The sequence below is a fragment of the Lethenteron reissneri genome, chromosome 38, assembly GCF_015708825.2.
Source record: "Lethenteron reissneri isolate LAM-NWPU_2019-01 chromosome 38, ASM1570882v1, whole genome shotgun sequence".
In the NCBI taxonomy this organism is placed as follows: Eukaryota; Metazoa; Chordata; class Hyperoartia; order Petromyzontiformes; family Petromyzontidae; genus Lethenteron; species Lethenteron reissneri.
In genome coordinates this window covers 10,660,870-10,686,348 of record NC_083816.1, presented here as the reverse complement: position 1 = coordinate 10,686,348, position 25,479 = coordinate 10,660,870, and the positions used below count along the sequence as shown (strand labels likewise).

Sequence of the window (25,479 nt, the reverse complement as noted above, 5' to 3'; positions counted from 1 at the left end):
GACTGTTGATGCCAACGGTTTTAAATTTAGAAAAATAAATTGCCTAAAAGCGCCCTGCACCACAAACAGAGGCCTCTATCTCTGCTCGCTCTATGCCCGGCCTGTATTTATCGATCTTATCATCTACACTCGTGTCGACTTTGTAAACAAGTTTGCGCACGGCTTCATTGCATGATTGGTTGCTCATTTATTTGTTTGCTTATGAGTGTGTGTGTGCGTGTTGTGGCGTGAGCACACGGGACGCAAACCGAGGTGCTGTCACCCGTAACGCGACACGCGCAACACGCGTGTGCCGCTGGCGACTTGCGAGTCTTGCAAGGAGCCGTCCTCCTTGTCATCCGTGTAAAAGCTGGCAAGGGAAGGAAGAGAGCTCGTGTTGCTGATGAGCAGGCAGTGCGCACATAGGCTGTGATCTGTCTAGATTCGTGGTGAATGCGTGTTGGGGTGGTTGAGCAAAATATAGGCCATGCACTAAACCTCGCAAGCTGCAGGAAGGTTTTCTAGGCTTAATAGCTATTGGATCCTGGTTGTCGGCTATTCATAGGGCGCAAGCTGTAGCGTGTACGTATATGCAGTGTTGGCTATATGTTGTGCAAACTGTAGACTGTGCATAGCTCTATGTATAGGCAGGGCTAAAGCTTAGAGTGTGCTGGGCAAAAGGCTAGACAGTATCCACTGCTGGCTATAAGCTATACACTGCACTGTAGTATTCGCTTTAGTGTGGCATTCTGTGTAAAGTGTAGAATACACGTGAGCGTGGCAATACGTGGTATAACGAGCTGCTGTCTTTACACAGGGTCAAGATCTAAGTCACACTTCGGACGAATCGCAAGCAAAGGAGGCTGCATCCTGATTGTGAAATTTCACTGTGTAGCTTTACATTTGAAGTTACAGGCTGGATATGTTTAATCGTTGCAAGTCGTGTAGCCTCTACGCTACATATGCACTGTGCATTCTATGCCTTTAAATTGAACGTGTTATGCAGGCAGTAGTCAGAAGTAGAATATCCAGTGCAGTACATGTATATATTGTACCGGGAAGTACATACTGTATAGTATTTAAATAGCAGTCTGTACGCGTGGGGTAGTTGGAGGTTTGCCTCGCCTATATAATTGCATCTTATGCATTACAGGTAAATCGCAGTTTGTGCACACGCAAAAGTTGCAAGTTGTTAGCACGTTGTTATTCTCTCTGCAGAATTGTATCCATGTAACACCACACGCGTCTTACACGTGCAAGTTGTCGAGCCTGCACGCGGTGGCTATACACTTTGTGTAGCCTAAGCAGCTGGGTTTTAGCCGCCGCTCTGCGTGAGCGAGTGAGTGGGTTTAAATAAACACACCACACACACACACCACGGCAATCCCATATATAATGTCCACAATGGCCGAGGAAGAATTCGAGTTTGGCCAGCAGGAGGCATCCGCTGATTCCGAACACGCGATTTGCCCGGTCGGCCTCAAGGTGTCCCGACTGTCGCCGGTGCCGAAACGCACGCGCGGCTCTGAACAGAAGCAGCAGCAGCAGCAGGAAGAAGAAGAGTACGAAGCAGCAGCAACAACAGCAACAGCAGCAGCCGCAGCAACAGCAGCAGCAGGACAACATCCTCGGTACTGAGTCGACCGCGACACCCCGACGCCGAGTTCTGTTCGCCGACGCCGCGGGCTTTCGCCTCTCCCGCGGGGACTCGATGGAGAAAGTCGCAGACGAGCGCGGGGAGGACTGCGGCCACTCTGGACCCGCGTGCTCCGTCGCCCCGAGACCCGACTTCGCGCTCGCCGGCTCCACGTCGGAGCTTCTGGACGCGGTGCGCAAGCAGAAGGTGGCTCTGGAAGAGCTCGCGGTGTCCGAGTCGGGCGCCGTTCTCGGCACGGTGCGCGTGCACGGCTCGTCTCGGGACAAGCGCGTGCACCTGCGCTGGTCCCGAGACGTGTGGAGGAGCCACTGGGAGGTGCAGGCGACCGCCGTAGACAACACCTTCGACGGCGAGACGGAGCAGTTCGTCTTCCGCAGCTTCGCGAGGCCCGGAGAGGACGAGCCCCTGCAGGAGGGCGACGCCGTGGAGATGGTCGTTCGCTACGCGTCTCCCGACGGCGTCTTCTGGGATAACAACGGCTGCGCTAATTACAGGTTCACGTGCGTCAAGGCGGGCGAGGAGATGCGAGCCGCACGCGTCAAGGTGGGTTCCTGCCGAGCGGCACGCAGAGGCGCGTGCGTTACGTCGCGTTACGTTACGTTATGTTGCGCTATGTTGCGTTACGTTGCGTTATGTTGCGTTACGTTACGTTGCGTTACGTTGCGTTACGGTGCGTTATGTAGCGTTATGTTGCGTTACGTTGCGCTACGTTGCGTTACGCTGCGTTACGTTACGTTACGTTGCGTTACGTTACGCTGCGTTACGTTGCGTTACGCTGCGTTACGTTGCGTTACGTTACGCTGCGTTATGTTACGTTACGCTGCGTTACGTTACGTCGCGCGGTGCTGGGTACTCCAATCATGAGGTTAGTGCGCCACGCTGCGCTACGAACCCGGCGACCCGAGTTCGATTGCCGGTCACGGCCAACATCGGTGGCGATTATCCGAATCGGTCTTGAGCCTCCTCCCCTAGGTCGACTCAGCCTCAGATGAGTACCTGGTGCGGTGTGTAAACATCGCCACTAATGGAGACAAAGGCGGCCGGGCGTGGTGCTGGCCACCCACCCCTTCGTGGGGATGGGTTGCCGGCCTTCATACGTGCTCGCGAACAGTACTTGCCTCAATAGTCTGTGCAGCCTATAGGGGGATCTTTGTCTGTGCTTGTGGTGGTCCACCATCTCGCCACAGTGGTGTCCCATACACAGGGTGGTCCAGATATCGTGTGACCCGCAATTAATTTACCCCCGAACAGTTATTTCCGCTGCATATTCATTTCTGCGTTAAACAAATCTTACTTAAAAAATAGAGACATTTTATAGAACTGAATGGGTAGTCACAAGACATCTGGACCAGCCTGTGGATGAACGTTACTTATCCGGCCAAAACCCTCACACTGAGTCTCGAGGTTAGTATTAATCAGGAGGGGTTCTGATATGACACGCTTGGCCAAATGACCAAGCCATTGTTTCGTATGCTATATACTACAGTACTGTACCGTATCATATTTTACATATGGGAAGAGAAAAAGCACCCGGCACTCACACGAGGGGATAACACACTCACAGGGGACTCCAGCTGTGCGCAGATGGGTTCGCGGACGCACACAGTCGCTGTGACCACCTCGTAACCCGGTGGGGTTTGAGATTGGAGTTTTTAAAAGTCTCGATGTGATCTACCAACCCTTGAGGGCGCCACGGTGGTGAGATGTTAACTACCTCGCCTGGTATACAGGAGGTCGTGGGTTCGATCCTGACCCTGATGAGATGTGAACTACCTCGCCTGGTATACAGGAGGTCGTGGGTTCGATACTGACCCTGATGAGATGTTAACTACTTCGCCTGCTATACAGGAGGTCGTGGGTTCGATCCTGACCCTGATGAGATGTTAACTACCTCGCCTGGTATACAGGAGGTCGTGGGTTGGATCCTGACCCTGACGCCTGCTGTGTATTTGGACTTTGCATGTCTCGCTCCACATGGTCGCGTGGATTTTTCTCCGGGACCTCCGGGTTTCCCCTTCACATCTAAAAACAACGTGCTAGAATTTTTACACGATGATGAGCCACTTCGTTGAGCCATAATTTGTGGTGGTCGCTTCTGGAAAACGGCTATACACTTCAGTGGGCCTTACCTGGTAAAATAACAAAAAATATAGTTTAGTTTTTAGTTTTTAGTTTATTGACAACAACGAGTTGGAAATATGCCTTGCGCACAGTGGCAATCAGAGCTCGCAGGCAACGCCCAGGTTTGGGGTGGGCTCACACTAAAATCCACACCCGCATTGTAAAACTCCATACGCGCGGGGGGCTGTAAAGGCATCCATTTGGGGGTCAGGGATGTCGTACGCACAGCAGCTGCGGCGATCTGTGTTCACGATGAAGGAAGCGATGGCGGCCGGGGATGTGGTGTCATTCGCGGCATTTGGACGTGACGACCTCTGGGATTTGAATTCGAGTGCCTCCCCGAGTCACCTCGATTAGTTGACTCTGAATAATAGTGGGGGGCTAGGGGGGGGTCACGTGGGGAGGGAGGCCCACCTCGCCTCCACCACCCCCTTCCCCACCACCCATGTCCACCATAAAATCCGAAGTTTATTTTACCGCGTATAGCCCATTGAGCTAAGAAGCTGTTTTTTTAAGGACGGCTCGGCCACTGCCTGCACATAAAAATAAACGACTGGGAGCTGATAATGATGTTGGTGATGATGATGGTTAACCTGTTGGATGTTATGCAAAACACAAAAATTATAATCATGTAAAAAAATAGTGGATTTATCACATCCCAATGCACGAAGGGCCTAAACAAATGCATTGAGACTCACTGATGATTTCCTGGATTTGGGACGATGTGCATTTGGTGCTTGACATTTCAAATAGATTCACTTGAATGTTTTAACTGCGACGCATGGATTCCACGTGTGTACACTGGAAACGAAGCAATTGGTGGAGGACATTTAATATCTTGATGCACGCTTCGTAAAACGAGCCGTAAAAAATATTAACTGGGAACGATTGTAATACGTACGCCCAGCGAATATCTCGCAACTCACGTTTTCAATTACGCACCGCGGGAAGGTAAAGAGACAACATTTTTAGGAGTGCAGTTTCAGATTTTTCAATGGATTTGGAAACACGTTCGGCCCCCGTTCAAGTCTGAACATTCTTGCAGCATCTGCAACTGGCTGAGCACATGCAGATCTTGTTGCAAAAAAGGCTACGTTTCACGTGTCTCGCTGGTTTTATTTCATCCCTTAGTTAAATAAAGCATATTGACAGACTTGAAATAAATAAATAAATAAACTCACTTCTTAGCGCCACATGTGGACTCAATGGTGTCATCAATATCACTAAATGCGCGGTAGCAATGCAGAGCCAATAACTTCATCACCTCTGTGTCTCAACATCCGCAGCTATGGAGGTGGCCGGGTTTTGTCAGAGCTCAAACAGCTGAGCTGGAATCGCATTTTCAACTCTTTGTGAGTTTGTGGCCTCAACAAAAAGACGGCCACACGCTTGTCCCTATTTATAGCTGGTGGTCTTGGCAAGGCTGAGGACATTGTACATGCAATGTGGTGGTCACATGACGTGCACACAAGGCATGATGGGAATTCGGCCTCCCTGCTCTTTGTGAGCACACCTTTGCTGACATCGCCTAGATCCTGGCAGTGAATCCAACCTTCAGCCGGGTTCTCAAGTATCGATAGGTGATGGTCTAAGCTCGCCCACCAATGACCACACACAAACACCCGCCATTACATTCAAGTTGGTCCTGCATTTAATATGCCTAGAATTCCACCATCTGAGACTTCGAATATCTAATTGACTGTCGTGCGACAAACATTTATCTCGTTTTACGCACACGCCGATTATTTTAGTGGCTGCTCCTCACTCGTTGAGGGCCGGCGTCAGTGCCCATGTGAACTCAAACACAAAACTGTACAAAAATAAACAGACGGCGCATTCTACGTATTTTCCCAAATTCGGCATAGGTACCCAATAAATATGGTTGGTTTCACAGTTTCATCTCTGTACGTTTCCTTCATCCGCGTTTTTGTTTCATCCGAACCACCCTTCCTGACCATTACCACGCATGCTCGAAATTTGATCGGTTGCGAAATCGCGCTGCCCCTTGGCCTGACGATCCACGTGCTTTGGTCCTCGTAACTCCTCGTGCAAACGCACGCACGCGCACGCACGCACACGCAGGCGCTCGTCAGCGCGCCCGAACCCAACGGCTGCAGCCCGAGGTCTTCCGACGCTTCCAACAACGAAGCTCGCCACGAGCACGCCCCGGACGTCGGTGACCTCCGCGGCCGCGTGGGAGCGGCCATCGGCGGTGGCGGCGGCCACAACCACGAGCCGAGAGGCGACCGTGGAGGCGCCTCCGCCAACGGCCTCTCTGCGGTAGCGCAGCCGGCCCGGTGGGGCTCGGCTGACGAGCTGAGTGAGGGCCTCTTCAAGACGCTCCACGTCCTGCTGCTGCTCGTCTTCCTGGCGTCGCTCACTCGCTTCGGGGTGATGGAATGCTGCGCTGCTTATGCGCTCGCCATCGTGTTCCTGTACTGCTACGGCGTCTTCGAGATGCTCAGCCACTAGGCGAGTTCGCGCGTGTGCGTGTGAGCTTCTGTTTGTGAATACCGGCTGGTCGTGAAGTCCTTCCGAGGGCTTTTAGAGTAATATATCTTTCGCGAGAAGTTATATTGAATATGTGAAATATGCCTTAATTGTAACTCAAACAAGTTTTTGAAAGCTCATGCTTTCATACCCGTCAACTCGACGTTCTTCATTTAGTTCATACTTTTGTAGTCCATCTATTGAAAACAATTATATATTGTCATTTCTAAACGTTTTGCAACAATTGAAGGTCGACCGGCGAGCTTCGCATTATAAATAGTCCTGTTTGGACTCATGCCACCTCTTCGGGTGGTGCGGTATCTCTGTAGAGCCGAGCCCATGTCCTCTAACACTGCCCAGCGGTAACACATGCTGAGCGTTCTGCTTCACTCCCACAATCGTGGAAATTAAGCAGGGAACACTAACAGTGCCATCTCAGCAAACTGAAGCAATCTCCGACAAAGAAACGTCAGGCTTGAACATTTATATTCATTGAATGTTTGAAAATATGCATTTGTGTTGCAAACCAGATGGCATTAAACCTGACCATTACCCTGTATTGACAAACGTGTTCTAATTGGAGCCGGAATGACCTTCAGTGGTCAGAATAACCTTCAGAATGACCTTTGACCTTCAAGAAATAAAATAAAAATCTGTATTCGGACGCGTGGAGTTAACCGACTTAAATATTACGACGAAACAATTGTTTCGCTTTCTAAAGTGAAAAGTTAAACTTGTGTTTGACATGTGACGAGCTGAAGGCATGCCAGGGAGGATAATTTGAGATGTCTGGTTCTGTATCAGAAGTGTCAACAACACATCTTCATTTCGCCGAGTAGAATATATCATTGTTCCACAGTACATTGAACACAAATGTATTTCTAGTTGTAGATTTCAGTATGCATCGTCTGCCTCTTTCCTGTCGCCTTCTGGCCAGTTGAGTCAAGATGCATTGGTGAGTGATCAGCATTGGAGTTGTGTGTAGCTCAGAAAACATCAGCACCGGAGCAGCAATGCTCGATAGATAAGTCTTGACTTAAAGCTTTCGTGACTACAGGAATACATATTCTATGGGTCTTTCGGTAAAGCAACGTAGATAGAAAAATAAATATATTTTTAATTATTTTATTTTAAATAATTTTTCTATCTACGTTGGCTTTACCGAAAGACCCATTGATAGATACGTTCACCATTTCGATTTAAATCTTTCTTGTTATTATGTTTAATTTTTATTATTTTATTATTTCCCTTCTACGTTACTTTACCGAAAGAACCAAGAAGACGTGCTCCATTATCTACATTTTCACGATGCGATATGAAATGTCGCGATGTGGCGGTTACCGTGATGTCAGTTTACGGGTTTTTTTTGCGCTTCGTTTTTTGACCCGTGTGGATAAAACTTTTACTTTAAAGTTATTACGTTGCAGTTCACTGCAACGTGAGTCAGCCACGAGTCGTATAATAATTGCAAACTTTGCAATCTGGAATGCTTATGATGAATAAAGAAGTCAAATAAACGCAATATTCAATTGCCATATAAATCCCACGCCGTCAATTGCTCCAAAGAATATCTAGCATTACACTAGTTTAATAGATAACAGCTCATCTATTTGCAAGTTCAAGAAGAGTTTGCCATTTCATAGTTGTTGGGGTTTTTTGGTCAAGAAATACAATATTTCAGAAAAAAACACGAGCAATGATAAATCGGGATATGACGATATTGAGAAAAATCGATTATCATGGCTCTCCGCACCTTCGATGAGCACGGTTGGCTACGTACGGTGCGAAAGAAGTTCAAGGTACATACGGACGGCTGTTTTATCGTACGATGTGTCTCGTGTTGTCGTTATATCATGGCAACCCTAAACATACAATCACGTGCTCGTAGGGCAGCAGGAGAGGAATACGAGAGACGTTTACGCTATTGTTATTTGCCATATTTGTTCCGGCCAGTATTATGTTTAATTTGTATTTGATGGTCGACAAGGGTAAAAGAAAGGGTCTAGGAGTAATGTTAATGCGAAATCCTTTCCTATATTCGGGCTAATGTAACTGATGGAAGCTTTCAGTTTTGTGCGGATCAAACGGCCAGTACACAAACCCATGGCGTGTTTGCGTCCCACACAAAGCCCTTTAACGCAAAGTCATATTAAATAATCACTTTGCGTGCCGTGTCCCTGCGTATTCCTTTCGGTCCGAATTACCATCACAAACCTATGGGAGTTGTATGTGTGTGTGGGGTTGCCTGTAGACTTTGCAGGGCAACTTCTTTGGCCGGTCACGACAAACGGCCGGACGCCGAGACCCGATCTTGGTGCCGGCGTCTGGGAGCGATCAGCTGCGCTTGTGGGTTTTCTGAGTAAAGGGCAAGTAGCTATAAGCGTCCTCCCCCCCATCCCCCCCCCCCCAATTGGCAGGCTTGCACCACGTACACGCGCGCCTCTCGCGACGGCCCCGCGTTAGCGTGGCCATCTGCTGCTGCCTCCTGCTGCTGCTGGCAGCACCAGCAGCAAGCAGGAGCAGGATCAGCAGCAGGATCAGCAGCAGGATGAGCAGCATCGGTGGCAAAGCGCGCGGTGTTTTGCGCGGCTGAATGTGTCTGTGCTGCAGCTACGATGCGTCCGTCAGTGCTGCCCGTTTATTTTTAAGCGCGCGGGAATCTGCCCCGTGACATCCTCACCACCTCACCACCCCCCTCCCCCTGAGCAAGAGAGCGTTCCGCTCGCCACTGCAAAGATAACGGAGAGCAAGCCCCCCTTCACCCAGCCCACCATGAGTCACAGGAGCAGAGTTCGGTAGCACGAGTGGTGCGTAAATATTGAGCGATACAATGTTCTGTCCCATGGCTGCTACAAGTGGGTGCCGTGATAGCGAGATGTGAACTGCCTCGCCAGATATACAGGAGGTCGTGGGTTCGATCTCGAACGTGACGCCTGCTGCTGTACATTTGGAGTTTGCGGTGTCTCTCTCTCCCCGTGGTCGCGTGGATTTTTCTCCGGGTCCATCCGGAGTTTCCCCCTCCACATTTAGAATCAACGTCACGTGCGTTTAGAGTATTTGGCTGCTTTTTCCATGTGATCAGGGACCGTCCATAAATGACGTCACGCACCTGGGGGGGGGGGGGGGTCAGACATTTGTGACGATGTGTGACGAGGGGGGGGGGGGGTTGAGAAATGGGACGTCACGACAAAATGTGCACCTTTAAATAAATATAGAATTGTTATAACAACACTAATTGTTATAACAACACTCCTATAACATCAGAATGCAGCGCCACATTAAATACGCACTACGATGACAATAGTTGAAAGCGATTTGAAGCATGATTTATTTTCAAAATGGAAATATGGGTTGGGGGGGGGCAGAGCTTTGTGACGTCATATTTGAGGGGGGGGTCTGACTTTCTGTGACGCCGTGTGACGAGGGGGGGAGGGGGTCAAAAATCGTCCAAAATCGCGTGACGTCATTTATGGACGGCCACTACTTCGTTAAGCTCTCATTTGTGACCAGGTCGTTTCTGAAAGCGATCTATATAGCTCAGTGAGCCTTTCATATTCTTAGGTTTTTTCGGTAAAGTCACGTGACTTTACCTACGTGACTTTACCGAAAAAAACCTAAGAATATGAATACTTGCAGTCACGAAAGCTTCAAATCTACAATCAGTGAGCCTTATCTGCTCAAATAAAACCGCGTTAACAATTACGTGGATCACGTAATAACATACAGCACTTATGACGTGATCACGCGAAGAATTCGCTGCTGTTGGTGCCCCGTAGACGTTCCTCCAACTCTGGCCGTGTCGTCCTCAGATGGTGATCAACAAGTGACGTGTTCCATCTGGACGCGTCGACTTGTACGAGTTCACACGTCCATGCTGTGTCTCCACGTCTGATCTCTGCGTGTGTGTCTCCACACAAATGCACGCGGAGGCACAGATCAGACGCCCCATTCACGCAACTTATCGCTTGCAATGCTCCGCGGTCGTGCTCGCAATGAGTTGCCACGCACTATTTATTCGGTGTTTTGGCCGAACAGGGTCCCGTCGTTTCGAAGGGAATGCTCTTGCCAATGACGTCTGGCAACCCGACAAGCCTGGGGTTGTCATTCAGACTCAGTCTTCCCGACAGACCTGTTCTTCACCTGAGGACGGCTGTTTGCGTTGTGGCCGAAACGTCGTGAGAATTATTTTATTATGTTTAATTTGTATTATTTTATTATTCCATTCTACGTGACTTTACTGAAAGAACCAAGAAGATGAACCCGACAGCATTTATTTGACGAGGCTCAACGCCGCGGATGAGACCCCTGAGGTTGAAACGACGCGGTCCACAGTTTCCTCGCTTTAACTGGATAATATTGAATCTTGATTTGAAGCTTTCGTGACTGCAGGAATCCATACTCTTTGGTTCTTTCGGTAAAGTCACGTGGGTAGAAAATAAAATAGATCACGACGTTTCGGGCGCGACACGAGCGTCCATCATCAGGTGGGACAGCATGGTCTGCTGATGATGGACGCTTGCGTTGCGCCCGAAACGTCGTGATCTATTTAATTTTATACCTACGTGACTTTACCGAAAGAACCAAAGAGTATGGATAATATTGATCTTGAAAGCCAATAGGCCGATGGATTAAACAATCTTGAGTTTATATGTAGAGACGTAACACTGAATTCTGCTTATTATAGGCTTTAACCCACAATGCTTCACATCAACACGTAATTGGTTTGTTGACGGTACAGGGCAATCCGTTTATAGACACCCAACTACAATGATTGGGTGACATTATATAGAAATCTAACTTTCAATTCTAAACCTTTACACGTCTCCCACCAACCTTAGTCCTTAATACATCGTCTAACACTTTCCTGACATAGCCATCGATTTCAAAGCATTCAATCACCTATTGAGACTAAACTAAAGAGGGTCACGCCTTGAGGCATCTATAAACGGATCGCCCTGTACAGTATTCGGAACGGTTTCTTGGTTAATATGAATTATTGTAAGTTATTGTGTCATGTGTAATTGGCGAATATTTTGTCACGCAAATAAATAAAATATAATTGTATCTTCGACGACTTCATTTCTTAATCATTTTGATTGTTGCTGCACACTCCAGTTCGGTGAGTATTGACGCATGATTGGTCGATGTACACGATTGTCAGGCTCACGCTAACATGCATGCGTCGAGTGAAGGTAAGCAATCAATGTAATTCGATTTCACGTTCATCATGAACAAAATAGAGAGACCGTATGGTGTCTCCTTTCATGTATTTGTCTCTCTGCATGAACAAAAATAAAAAGGATTACTCACAAAACCCATCGGACCCCGCGGCCTTCTGGGGTTGAACAATCTCAGCAGCGTTGATTCAGCACAAGTGTAACGACAGGGGAGTCTACCCGCGGTGTGAGTGGACTAGTGGCCACGGGAGGTAAAGACAGGGGAGTCAGCCTGCAGTGTGAGTGGACTAGTGGCCACGGGAGGTAATGACAGGGGAGTCTACCCGCGGTGTGAGTGGACTAGTGGCCACGGGAGGTAAAGACAGGGGAGTCAGCCTGCAGTGTGAGTGGACTAGTGGCCACGGGAGGTAATGACAGGGGAGTCTACCCGCGGTGTGAGTGGACTAGTGGCCATGGGAGGTAAAGACAGGGGAGTCAGCCTGCAGTGTGAATGGACTAGTGGCCATGGGAGATAATGACAGGGGAGTCAGCCTGCAGTGCGAATGGACTAGTGGCCACGGGAGGTAATGACAGGGGAGTCAGCCTGCAGTGCGAATGGACTAGTGGCCACGGGAGGTAATGACAGGGTAGTCAGTTGTGAGTGTGAAGGGATTGGTGGCTACGGGAATGATCGAAAAGGGAGCGTGGTCTGGTGACGGAAGAGGGCGGTGGAGTCTGCCGATGGAGCGAGCATCCAGAGTCAGCGAGAAGGTTCGAGAATGGGGGCGTGGTCTCGGTCCGTATATAAGGGAGAAGCACGGGGAGACTCGAGGCTGTTGCAGTGGGGCCTCCGCCTGTTCGAGTGAACGCGTCTTCAATAAAAAAAAACATCTCAAGAAAAGTGTATCAAGTCGTCTTTACACAGGTAGCAGTCTGGGACCGGCTTCGAACGTACATCATCTCATCAGCAGAGTCAGGCTTGCGCGAACCAATTCCACTGTCAGATGTTAATCTCGTCGCTTCATCTCTGCGGTTGGCGTCCCCCCCTTAGCTGCCACTCCATGGCTAGTCTCGACCACCTGGCAATCGTCACAACCAAGTAACACATGTGCTGCCTGAGCCCACTCACGTCTCCTAAACAGTTAAGTTGATATTCTTGGTTCTTTCGGTAAAGTCACGTAGAAGGGAAATAATAAAATAATAGATATATAAAACAATAAAAATTCTCACGACGTTTCGACTGCAACACAAGCAATCAACGACCGCCACTTTTTTCATATTTTCTTGCTGTGGATTTCACACCTGATGATGATTGCTTGTGTTGCAGTCGAAACGTCGTGAGAATTTTTATTGTTTTATATTTATATAATTTTATTATTTCCCTTATACGTGACTTTACCGAAAGAACCAAGAATAGTCCCTGCAGTCATGAAAGCTTTAAATCAAAAGTTAAGTTGATGTCTCTTGCTTGCGTGTCTTCTCTGATCGGCGTGTTCTTCCTTCTGTCTCTGAGTGTCATTCAAAGCATCCACCCCTCCACGATTATTTGTGCACTATTGGAACCTCCTTTGCCAGTAGCAAAATATGATAATTGTTTTTTTACCCTTTAATCTGGCAACAAAACTGACACCTTTTTTTTTACAAGGAGTCATGTTTGCATTGACCACAATACCTGCGGTCGGAATGCAAACACAAAACACAACTCTGATGATGTATGCACTGTCCTTGAATTTGATTGGTCCACACCCGAGACAGCTTCTCTTAGAGCCTAGTCTCACATGGTGTTGGACCAGATGACGCCAAAAGGCACACAACTCAAGGACAATGCACCATCAGAGTATGAGAGCTCGGCGTAAGCATTTACACCATTGGAACCTCCTTTGCCAGTAGCAAAATATGATAATTGCTTTTTTTTACCCTTTAAAAAAAAGTGTCAGTTTTGTTGCCAGATAAAAGGGTAAAAAAACAATTATTTGTGCACTCTTTAACTTTTTATTTTCATTTTTCAATGCCCACGTTTGCGGTAAATGTGTCGGGAGCAGGTTTAACATACACCGGTGTGATACATTCTTCACCCAAAGCTCTGGTATAAAAGCACAGCGTCTATCCACGGTTGGACTGCTCCACCCCAGCATGAGGGCAACCTGGGCCCGAACGTATAAGCAATCTGTGGGCTCCTGGCGAGTGCACAGGTACTGCCTTCCTCATGCAGGTTGCCACCTGTCCTGGTTTCCCCAGGATCGTCATCTCTTTGAGCTGTCCTTTGAATTCTGCGAGAACATTTTATAGTTCCGTTTTTTGTCAGTTGCATAACGATAATAGTAATACACTACTCGAGACGATGAAATCACGTGTAGCACTCCCCTCTTACGGTATCGTGAGACATTCTCCTTTCCGCTGCATGGCCCAGGATTGCTGTACCCCACTTGCAGCAGCCCGGTTCGGGGCGCTGGATATCTCGGCTTTGCTGGAGCCTCGGTCCAAGCTTCAAGCGCCCGTGTGGCCAGCAGCTGGGTAATCCTTTCAAGCTTCTGATCTCGTCAAAGAGCATAAACCACCACGCAAACTCCGGTCATTCCTCGCAGCGGCCGCTTTTGGCTAACGGTCGAACAAAGGCGGCGGTCACCGCACCGCGCATTTTCAGGCGCGCTTCTGCGGCCGTATGGAACTGTTCTTCCTTCCGATATTAGGAAGCCACATGGAGCAATGCACTTGTAAATCGAGATCGAAAAGTTATTTCTTCTGAACTTGCTGTTTGTGTTTAGTTGTCCTTCCCCAGCACCTCCAATGAGCAAGGTTGGCTACGTACGATGCGAAAGGGGTTCAACATACGTACAGTGTAGTTTCCTGAAGCACAGATAGTGCGGGAGGTGCTTGTTGCCGTCTATACAAAATGAACCCTCCACTGCTCGTAGACGGCTTCGTTGAGGTGGGGGGTGGGGGTAGCATCTTAGTCGAGTGTTTCTCACTGACTTTCAGAGGGGGGCGACTCTCGCCGATAAGACATCGTCAGTGTGAGGTCCGCCACACGATTGACACCATTGTAGGCTTTGACAGCAGCACGACGACCATGCTGATGATGGGGGTTGTTTTCACTCTTTGTGTATTGTCGGGGGGGGGGAGGGGGGGGGCATGTCAGGGGCCGCACTGAAGGCCATCAGAGGCCGCCAGTGGCCGACGGGCCTCGCAATGAAGAACGCTTGCCGTAGACGCTGCCACGAATCGACGTCGCATTGCACGCTGCGCTGCGTCGTGGCGGTCCCGGCGGGTGATGACGACGGACGGACGGACGGACACCGCGCGGCCACCGTGGGGTGGTCACCAGACGCCGCCGGCCGGGGCCCGGAGGCCACGCGGGTGGCCCGGGAGGTGGAGGCCCTCGGCGGCGTTGGAGGGGTCGTGGGCCCCCAGCCGCTCCGCCTCCATCGCCCGCGCCTCCACGGTCCCACGCAGGCCCCGAGTCTCATTGTGGGCCATCACTGCAGTGGCAGCAGCAGCAGGAGCAGCAGCAGCAACAGCAGTAGCAGCAGCAGAAGCAACAACAGCAGCAGAAGCGGCAGCAGCAGCAGCAACAGCAGTAGCAGCAGCAGCAACAGCAGCAGTAGCAGCAGCAACAGCAGCAGTAGCAGCAGCAACAGCAGCAGTAGCAGCAGCAGCAACAGTAGCAGCAGCAACAGCAACAGCAGTAGCAGCAGCAGCAACAGCAGCAGTAGCAGCAGCAACAGCAGTAGCAGCAGCAGCAACAGTAGCAGCAGCAACAGCAACAGCAGTAGCAGCAGCAGTAGCAGCAGCAACAGCAGTAGCAGCAGCAACAGCAGCAGCAACAGCAGTAGCAGCAGCAGCAGCAGCAGCAACAGCAGCAGTAGCAGCAGCAGTAGCAGCAGCAACAGCAACAGCAGCAGCAACAGCAGGAGCAGCAGCAGCAGTAGCAGCAGCAACAGCAGGAGCAGCAGCAGCAGCAACAGCAGCAACAGCAGTAGCAGCAGCAGTAGCAGCAGCAGTAGCAGCAACAGCAGTAGCAGCAGCAGCAGCAACAACAGCAACAGCAGTAGCAGCAGCAGTAGCAGCAGCAACAGCAGTAGCAGCAGCAACAGCAGCAGCAACAGCAGTAGCAGCAGCAGCAACAGCAGCAGTAGCAGCAGCAACAGCAGTAGCAGCAGCAACAGCAGTAGCAGCAGCAACAGCAGCAGCAACAGCAGTAGCAGCAGCAGCAACAGCAGCAGTAGCAGCAGCAGTAGCAGCAGCAACAGCAACAGCAGCAACAGCAGTAGCAGCAGCAGCAGCAACAGCAGCAGTAGCAGCAGCAACAGCAGCAGTAGCAGCAGCAACAGCAGGAGCAGTAGCAGCAGCAACAGCAGGAGCAGCAGCAGCAGCAACAGCAGCAACAGCAGTAGCAGCAGCAGTAGCAGCAGCAGTAGCAGCAACAGCAGTAGCAGCAGCAGCAGCAACAACAGCAACAGCAGTAGCAGCAGCAGTAGCAGCAGCAACAGCAGTAGCAGCAGCAACAGCAGCAGCAACAGCAGTAGCAGCAGCAGCAGCAACAGCAGCAGTAGCAGCAGCAACAGCAGTAGCAGCAGCAACAGCAGCAGTAGCAGCAGCAACAGCAGGAGCAGCAACAGCAGTAGCAGCAGCAGCAGCAACAGCAGCAGTAGCAGCAGCAACAGCAGTAGCAGCAGCAACAGCAGCAGCAACAGCAGCAGCAGTAGCAGCAGCAACAGCAGCAGTAGCAGCAGCAGTAGCAGCAGCAACAGCAGTAGCAGCAGCAGCGGCACAGGTAGAAGTTGTTCTCAGGATGAACTGTGAACTTCATCCATCTTTCATAAGCTATGGTATAAATAAGTCTACTGCTGCAGTGTTATTCAAAACAGCCAAACAGCTACTGGCAGCTTCGACAAGAACGCGCCACGCTATATAAAAACACACACACACACAGGGCTTGCTAAAGTGTACAGATTGATTGCAGATCACGTACTCATGTCTAATTTGGAGTTAGTAAAAAAAATATCACGTTTCTTTTCGTGATAACGATTTTTTTTCTTTTATTTAGCAGAGCTAAGAGGCAATCTAAATTGCACAGAACCTGGGATGTGTGGCCACCATGCATAACAGGTGTTACAGGCTGCGGTGGGGTGCTGGCTACGGCGTGGACTACAGAGAGACAGTGCAGGAATATCAGTTGTTGTACTGTACGTCTATGTTTCCAGCTCCTGTAACGTTTCTCTCTCTCTCTCTCTGGGTGGCACTAGCAACATCATTCGTGCTTTGTTGGACGGAGTGCATCACAGGAGTGTGCTTCAAGATTAAAGACGTGTCCTGTGCATTATTGAGATGGGTGAGCAGTGGCAGAGCCAGGCATTGAGAAAACCCAAGCAATACCATAGGGTCCCAAATAGCCAATGGGACCACAGATTCGTGATAAAATAGCAGTATACGCAATCATACCGAGATCCTTATGAAAACAATGAAACAAAATAGTATAACTCTAATAACACAATTAAACTCATTGTAACAAGTATGACATTCATTGTTTCACACATCTGTTAGAATTGAGCTATGTAGCTTGGGCATCACGAAAGGTATGTTATTATTTAATGAGGCCAAAATATATTATGCTTAGGGTCTCCAATGGGCTCGAGCTGCCACTGTTAGTGGGAGGCATGCAGAGGCTTTGAACACGCACAACGCTGTTCTTTTCCACGACGAATCTCTGTTATTTTACTGGGGTTATCTATAGATGACGCATCAAACATCCTGCATAACGAGGAGCAAACTTAACACTCGAACACTATGGTCTTACAATCAAAAGGACATAATAGGCGACGTTCCGGACAATGGGCCTTCTTCATGGCACGTTTATGTCCTGTACATACATCGTCAATAGCACATTTGTGTGCCATGAAGAAGGGCCAACGTAGCCTTTTTATATTCTTCTTTTAAGGCTACGGTGTTATTTAACGAGTGTGCTTTGAGTTTGTTGTTAATTGTGATTGTGCACCACTGCCAACGCAGCAGTAAAAGAAGCAGCAGCAGAAGAAGAAGCAGCATAAAAAAAGCAGTAGCAACAGTAGAAGCAGCAGTAGAATAAGCAGCATAAAAAGAAGCAGTAACAACAGTAGAAGCAGCAACAGCAGAAGAAGTAGCAGAAGCAGCAGCAGCAGAAGAAGAAGCAGCATAAAAAGAAGCAGTAGCAGCAGTAGAAGCAGCAGCAGTAGAAGAAGCAGAAGCAGCAGCAGCAGAAGCAGCAGCAGCAGCAGAAGCAGCAGCAGCAGAAGCAGCAGCAGCAGCAGAAGCAGCAGCAGCAGCAGAAGCAGCAGCAGAAGCAGCAGCAGCAGAAGAAGCAGCAGCAGAAGCAGCAGCAGCAGAAGAAGCAGCAGCAGAAGAAGCAGCAGCAGAAGCAGCAGCAGAAGAAGCAGCAGCAACAGAAGAAGAAGCAGCATAAAAAGAAGCAGTAACAACAGTAGAAGCAGCAGCAGTAGAAGAAACAGCAGCAGCAGAAGAAGCAGCAACAGCAGAAGAAGCAGCAGCAGAAGAAGCAGCAGCAGAAGAAGAAGCAGCATAAAAAGAAGCAGTAACAACAGTAGAAGCAGCAGCAGTAGAAGAAACAGCAGCAGCAGAAGAAGCAGCAACAGCAGAAGAAGCAGAAGAAGCAGCAGCAGCAGAAGCAGCAACATCAGCAGAAGAAGCAGCAGCAGAAGAAGCAGCAGCAGCAGAAGCAGCAGCAGCGGCGTCACCAAACACTCCGCAGTAGGCGTGTGGCGGCAGCGAGAGACGAGCGGCTGGTGGGTTGGAGTCAGCGGCTCCCTCCTTACCGGCCCAGTAGAGGGCGCACGCAGCCACGGCGAGGCTCAGCAGAGACACGAGGAGCAGCAGGTAGAGGAGAAGTCTGACGCTGCAGGGGCAGCACGAGGCTGGGCGCTGGACGGAGCTGGAGTCCTCGAGGCAATGCGGTGGTTGCGGTGGTTGCGATGGCGGTGACGGCGTAAGTGGTGGAATCGGCAGATCCTTCCACGCCGGTTCCCAGTCGTCCTCGTCGTTGAAGAGGGGGGCCGCCGCCGTCCACTGCGCGGAGCCCCCCATTCTTGGCGGAGGTTTCGCCGTGGAGGAGTCGGTGGCGACGGTGGCATCGGCGTTGCTGTTCCCGCCTGCAGTGCAAGCGATGACAGCACGACGCGAGAGGATGCCTCGGTTGTTACTTTACCCACATTTGAGTTGGGGAATGCAGTTGCCAGAATAAGAAATTTACCACCGTTTTTTTTTTTTTGACGAACGCACCCCGACTAAGGTCAAACGCTTAGTCCGTCTCGTCTCTGAACGTTTAAGTGCTGGTTAGGTGTCATAATGATGATCGAATATAAAATCGATGTTATCGTGTGTAAAGATGCAGTTGCTGTTCGGTAGTTACCCCCAAGAAACCCTGGTCGCATTGATCACAGGCTTGGCAGCAAAAAAAATAACTTGCCGATAAAAACCAGCGCTAAATGTGTAGGGTTATTTGTCTAAGGCGATGACGCCGCATGCCATGCAGGTCTCGCATTGTCCATGTTGCCATTAGCTGCCTCGTCGTGCATCTTGGATGGATAATTAGTTCACTACTCCAGCCCAACCGCTGTGCTGGAGATGAAATCCACAACATTTACAATTGCCTCTCAACACCACCGGGGGGCTGAAGTAGTAAACTAAGTGGCGCGTTTTGTTTACGTGACAAACCTCACTGGCTCTGTCGGGTGGTGGAGGGTCACGACACATTTATACTTACGCGATCTAGTAAAATAAAACTTTATTAAGAATAAAATTGGTTGCGAAAGCCTATGCGTTAAACACCACTCTGCATGTTCTTTGGTTCTTTCGGTAAAGTCACGTGGATGGAAAATAAAATAAAACTACGACGTTTCGATCGCAACACAAGCGGTCGCCTGATGACGCCCGCTTGTGTTGCGATCGAAACGTGGTGAGTTTTTGGTTTTCATTAAAAAAATATATATCTACGTGACGTTACCGAAAGAACCAAGGAATATGAATTCTTGCAGTCACGAAAGTTTTAAGTCAAAATTCAACCACTCTCCATATCTGCGGAACTGACCACGTCTGAGAATGCAAGGCCAGTGATGGTGCTGGCCCGCCGAGAGCTCGAAGCAGAAACGCTTTGTGTGGCTCCCTCTTCCCATTCATAACATCCTTGTGAGATGACAAATACCGGGAAGTGCCGCGGTGACGAGATGTTAACCACCTCGCCTGGTATACAGGAGGTCGTGGGTTCGATCCTGACCCTGATGAGATGTTAACTACCTTGCCTGCTATACAGGAGGTCGTGGGTTCGATCCTGACCCTGATGAGATGTTAACCACCTCGCCTGGTATACAGGAGGTCGTGGGTTCGATCCTGACCCTGATGAGGTGTTAACTACCTCGCCTGGTATACAGGAGGTCGTGGGTTCGATCCTGACCCTGATGAGATGTTAACTACCTTGCCTGCTATACAGGAGGTCGTGGGTTCGATCCTGACCCTGATGAGATGTTAACCACCTCGCCTGGTATACAGGAGGTCGTGGGTTCGACCCCGACCCTGATGAGGTGTTAACTACCTCGCCTGGTATACAAGAGGTCGTGGGTTCGATCCTGACCCTGATGAGATGTTAACCACCTCGCCTGGTATACAGGAGGTCTTGGGTTCGCTGCTGACCCTGATGAGATGTTAACTACCTCGCCTGCTATACAGGAGGTCGTGGGTTCGATCCTGACCCTGATGAAACGTTAACTACCTCGCCTGGTATACAGGAGGTCGTGGGTTCGATCCCGACCCTGACGAGATGTTAACTACCTCGCCTGGTATACAGGAGGTCGTGGGTTCGACCCCCGACCCTGACGCCTGCTGTGTTTGTGGACTTTGCGGTGTCTCTGTCGCCGTGGATGTCCCGTGCTCACGCGCGCGTGCCGCCCTGGCTCGCTGCAGGAAGAACGAGGGCGTGCGGTACAGGTCACTGATGGACTCCACGGCGCGCAGCACCGCGCCCCCGCCCGAGCCGCCCTTGCCGGGAGCCGACGACCCCCACGGCGGCGGCTGCTGCTGCCCCGCCACGGGGCTGCCCCCCGCCATGCCCGACCTCCCTCTCCTGCCCTGCGTGTGCGCCCGTAAAAGTGCGGGGGGAGCGGTGGCGCAGCGGTTAGCGCGATACTCGTGGGTACGAACCCGGGTCACACCAGCATCAGGCAGTATTTGGACATTATGCAATACAGATCAATAATCCTTGATACAACATATTTTGTAAGAGTTAATTATATGTATAACTCCAAGATAGGTTATAAAATGACGTTTCTGGTAGTTGCCCTTCTGCTGCTCGAAACGTCGCCTGTTTGTTTTCCTCTTGAGGTCAGTGTCATTGATGAATGCGTTAAAGTTTAGTTGTTTGTGTCACTATTGCCAGGGCGGTAACACAAAAACCAACACAACAAAAGAATTGAGAAATGAGGTATGGGTCTAAAATAAAGAAAACACGCAACACTCGTCGCTCAAGCAATGAGTCAAGTTGTCCATTGGGAACCCGAGAAGAAACATCGTTGCCCCCGTACGAGGAGAAACCCCATCTCCCTGACCTGCCATTTGCTCTCGGGGCCCTCAACAGAGCACAGGAATGTTGAGGCACCGTCTCTGCCTGCGACTGATGGCACGCTACAGCTGGGCGGTCTCTGTTTATGGCATTGAGGATGAGGCTCTGACTGCAGTGCTCACAGCAACATGGGCAGCGGGGTTAGAGGTGGTGGTGGTGGTCGGGAATAACGTGTCCTCCGGATTATAAGTGTCTCGGGAAAATAAACACAAACCACAACACTTGTGAGCGGTGCTCAGTAAAGTTATACGAATCTCCATGGTTTCACGTGCGCGCCGACCGCACTGAGACATTATAATATGAGCCCCCCAAGATTTGCTTTAAAATACAAGGGAGCGGGGGGGGGGGACTGCATCGTATAATCCAGAGAATACGATATTAAACCAAGAGGGCACGAGCAGATGGATGTTGTGTCTATGATTGCAGGCCACGTGCTCACGAAGGCCCACGAACCCGTTCACACCAAGATGTCGCGTCTCCCTGAATATCTGTCGGTGAACGTTAGATGCTTCATCAGAGTGCACCTAGCCCTGGCATTTATGGCCGCTAACAGTCACTGAAATGTAAAAACAAAATGATCGATTGCTGAATTGAACCACAGACCTGAATTGACACTAAATTTCCGAATCGCAAGGCGAGTGCTATAATGGCAATTGCATTGTGGTTAGGGAACTGCACTACGGACCGCAATCACCAGTGTTGTATTCCTTGTTATTGACGGTGAACATAGTTTAATTTCTCACTCGACAACGTCTGGAACATTGCTAGGCTGGATATAGTATGCCAATGTAATTCCTGGGACAGCGTTCCAGACCGTTCAGGCTGAAATGAAGCACTGGTGGTAACCGTACCTGGCGTGGGTCTCTTCAAGGTCAGCTGAGCCTAAATAGAAAGCCTGGGACCTTGCGGTAAATATCACTCTTTAGGGAGCCAAGTGTGGCTCGTGTGAATCTGACCACACCATCCAGCCTGAATAGAAACTCGATATCAGCAATTACCGTAACAGTCTTGGGCGTAAATGTTTATGAGTGAAGCGTAATTTGGGTTGTATTGTTTTTAAGATAAATACATCTTATTTAATCTTCTTGTGTGGAGCGGTGGCCGAATTGTTTAGCGCACTGCGCTGCAAGCCCTGCAACTTGAGGTTGAGTCCGGACCATGGCTGATATCAGCAGCAAGCGATATCTGAACCGGTCTTGGTAACCTCCCAGTTCAACTTCGCACTGAACAGGGTGGTGAAGTATGGTGAAATAACCCCCATCACTACTATTACTACTATTTTTATTTTACCAGCCAAGGCCCACTGAGCTGAATAGCAATTTCTCAGAAGCGGCCTGGCTATCGCAAACGATAGCTCAACTAATTGGCTTATTATGTGGATATGCATAGCAGCGAAATACTCGAAGTGCACGTTTCTAAATGTGGAGGGAAATAAACCGCAGGTCTCGGAAAGTCCACGCGACCACGGGGTGAATATGCAAACTCTAAATATACAGCAGGCAGGGTATGGATCGAACCCACGACCTCCTGCATACCAGGCGAGGTAGTTAATATTTTGCCACCGTGACACGGCATGGGGACGCCTTCATGCAGCAGTGGATTGGCAAAGGCATATAACCAAATACTGCAAATACAAATTTATCTATCTGCCTGAGTGTCAGGTCTTTGGCTCGCACTCCCTCCTTCCCTATCCCTTCTCGAGCTTGTTCTTGTCACTGTAGCCTCGCACCCCCAAATCAATTGTAAAGTTTATCAACTAATTTTAGCACTGCAGCTACGTAAAATACAAAGTGTTGTTATTCGCTGTACTACTAAAACCTACTAAGAACACAGATATATTAATAATCATTACAATGCACTTCATTTGTTTACATAAAAAATAATGAAATTAATTTAATTTAATAATTGGTTCTTTACCCTTCTATCTGGCAACAAAACTGACACCTTTTTGCAAGGAGTCATGTTTGCATAGACCGCAATACCTGCAGTCATAAATACAAACAAAAGACATAACTCTGATAATGTGCACTGTCCTTGAAGTTGATTGGTCCACACCCGAGACAGCTTTCCTTCGAGCCTAGTCTCATATGGGTTGGACCAGATGACGCCAAAAGTGCGCCTTTTGGCGTCATCTGGTCCAACCCATATGAGACTAGGCTCGAAGGAAAGCTGTCTCGGGTGTGGACCAATCAACTTCAAGGACAGTGCACATTATCAGAGTTATGTCTTTTGTTTGTATTTATGACTGCAGGTATTGCGGTCTATGCAAACATGACTCCTTGCAAAAAGGTGTCAGTTTTGTTGCCAGATAGAAGGGTAAAGAACCAATTATCATATTTTTACTGGCAAATGAGGTCCCCATAGTGTAGATAATTTAATTTAATCAAAATTTCACTATTAGATGAAGACTCCCCCATGGTAAGTCAGTTGTGGGTTGTTTTTGTTTACCACCACACTTCCCCGTGCTGGTCAATGCAGGCTGGTGAATGGGGTGCCCCGGATCGGTTCAAATATGACTCACTCTTCACTCTTGTGTTGGTATTGGCCAGGAATCAAATTCAGGCCACCAGGTTCATCCATCTTGGGTCCCCCACTTCGCCACCTCCCAGCGACCAGCGTGGTGAAGTATGGACACGGCTCGGGCAGGCTTTAATCCAGCAGTGGATTAGGAAGGGGCCAAAACAATACAAAGATCCCCTGTTTAGCCTGTAACAGACTGTTATGGGAAGTGCTGGTAACGACCACCTATGAAGGTCGGCACGGCACATGAGAGGATGTGTGGCCAGCACCACGCTGGACCGCCTTTGTCTCCCCAGTGGCGATGTCTATACACCGCCCCAGGTACCTTATTTGAGGCTGGGTTGACCTAGGGGAGTTCCAGGACCGGTTAAGAAAATCGTCACTGATGTTTGCCGTGAGCGGGAATCGAACTCGGGTCACCGAGTTCGGAGTACAGCGCGCTGACCGCTAAACGACCGCTCCCCACATTAAAGGACCACACACACACGCAGTCCAACCAGTGTGTGTGTGTGTCTGTACATCTCACCTGGCTTGCAAAGCACAGCGAGCTAGAGGCTGCAGTCCGCGTCTCCCGTCTGGCGACCGCGCGTCTTTATCCTCCGTGCCCTCCCGGGACCCCCTCTTTCCACACGCGCAGACAGACACACACAGACACACACTTATATATCTCGCTCTGCAACCACACGCAGCACACCCCCAAGTGTCCCGTTACCGCCTTCCCAAGGCTGGCGGGCGGGCGGATTTTTGTGACGGGCGCGCGCCACCCACGTGGCGCGCGCCTCTGGACTTGCGAGTTTGGCGTTCTCAAGACGCGTGCGTGCGCGCGAGCGGCCAGGGTTCAGAGGTCGCCTATTGTTGTCGCCGTTTTGGCTCCGCCCACCCATTGTCTTCCAAATCGCGGTTCGGATTTACGGCGGTCGAATGTCATCCAGTCGGAGGAGGGAAAGGTAACGTGCGGTACTGTGAACCCGCGTTCCGTTCCCGGTCACGGCTAACATCAGTGGCAACGGCCTCCCCGTGGTCGCGTGGATTTTTCTCCGGGTAGTTCGGGGTTTAGCCCCAAACATTTACAATAGACTTGCGTTTAGAGTCTTTGGCTGCTATACATTTGCACGCGATAAGCCACTTCGTGGCTGCTATCATTTGCGGCCAGGTCGCTTCTGAAGAAGAGCTACATAGCTCAGTGGGACCTTACCTGGTCAAATAAAAATAGTTTAGTTGAATCGACATCTGAACTGGCCCTGCCTGACCTGCCCCGCACCAACCCGCACTGATCAGCACGCCGAGGCAATGGTCAACAAACAACCCTCAAAACCGAAGAGGCGTGGGGAAGGCTTCGTTCAGTCGCGGGTTAACAGCACGGCTGTTCAATTACTACTCGACTTAACGCTTAACCGTACATTGAACCAGCTTCTTAAGTATATATATCGTTTTCATTATTGTACAGCCATCGCCCTGTGCGTGTGCGCGTGTCCCAGTGCGCTTGTTCTCGTGAAGAAAAAAAACACAAGTAACGGTCCTCGTGAGGAATTGAAGAAGATCTTGAGCCTCTCGAATTCAATATTTCTTCATTAGCGTCCGCGCGGTGGTATAAATAAGCGAGTCCATTAAAACGCCTCTTTGAGGGCCCTTACGCACGGTGGCACTGCCAGGGGGGAGGGGAGTGCCAATCTCAGGCTCTCAGCGGAGCTTTAATTGTCAGAGTGCACGGATGGTGGTCATGGCCAGAGATTGATGTCTATTTGCTTCAGTGTCCTTGGGGCTAACGCGTGAACAGCCCACGGGCGCATCTGCTATAAACGCGCATTGACATTCCACTCGATACGTCTCCGCGGTAGTTCCTGTGTCAGCTCCCCGGTGCGTATGTCGGGTTGGACTGCGCATTGTTCGGCACGATGTGTGCCGCGTTCCTCTCCACGTATGCTGGTGGGGAGGGGGGGGGAGGGGCTTGT

The 25,479-nt window shown here is 49.9% G+C and overlaps 2 protein-coding genes across 2 annotated transcripts; one reads left to right on the top strand and one right to left on the bottom strand.

The window, feature by feature from the left end:
- The first annotated feature begins 78 nt into the window (after nt 1-78).
- LOC133351662 (protein phosphatase 1 regulatory subunit 3A-like) lies at nt 79-8,414 on the top strand. The gene is made up of 2 exons (XM_061567036.1): nt 79-2,179; nt 5,840-8,414. Exons 1-2 carry the CDS (start codon nt 1,691-1,693, stop codon nt 6,227-6,229), a joined length of 879 nt encoding a protein of 292 aa, XP_061423020.1. The 5' UTR covers nt 79-1,690; the 3' UTR covers nt 6,230-8,414.
- A 4,374-nt stretch (nt 8,415-12,788) lies between these two features.
- On the bottom strand, nt 12,789-24,166 carry LOC133351640 (uncharacterized). Its single transcript, XM_061566993.1, has 4 exons — nt 24,054-24,166; nt 20,325-20,512; nt 18,213-18,545; nt 12,789-14,882 (listed from the first exon to the last, which is right to left on the bottom strand). Exons 2-4 carry the CDS (start codon nt 20,494-20,496, stop codon nt 14,722-14,724), a joined length of 666 nt encoding a protein of 221 aa, XP_061422977.1. The 5' UTR covers nt 20,497-20,512; nt 24,054-24,166; the 3' UTR covers nt 12,789-14,721.
- Between the last annotated feature and the right edge of the window lie 1,313 nt (nt 24,167-25,479).

Bases quoted from the DNA above. Each gene is read 5' to 3' on its own strand.
- LOC133351662 (XM_061567036.1), top strand. From the start codon at position 1,691: ATGGAGAAAGTCGCAGACGAGCGCGGGGAGGACTGCGGCCACTCTGGA. The intron at 2,180-5,839 runs GTGGGTTCCTGC...ACGCACACGCAG, and splicing joins TGCGAGCCGCACGCGTCAAG to GCGCTCGTCAGCGCGCCCGA.
- LOC133351640 (XM_061566993.1), bottom strand. From the start codon at position 20,496: ATGGCGGGGGGCAGCCCCGTGGCGGGGCAGCAGCAGCCGCCGCCGTGG. The intron at 18,546-20,324 runs GTGAGCACGGGA...CTTGCACTGCAG, and splicing joins AGCCAGGGCGGCACGCGCGC to GCGGGAACAGCAACGCCGAT. The intron at 14,883-18,212 runs GTAAGGAGGGAG...CTGCCACTGCAG, and splicing joins GTGCGCCCTCTACTGGGCCG to TGATGGCCCACAATGAGACT.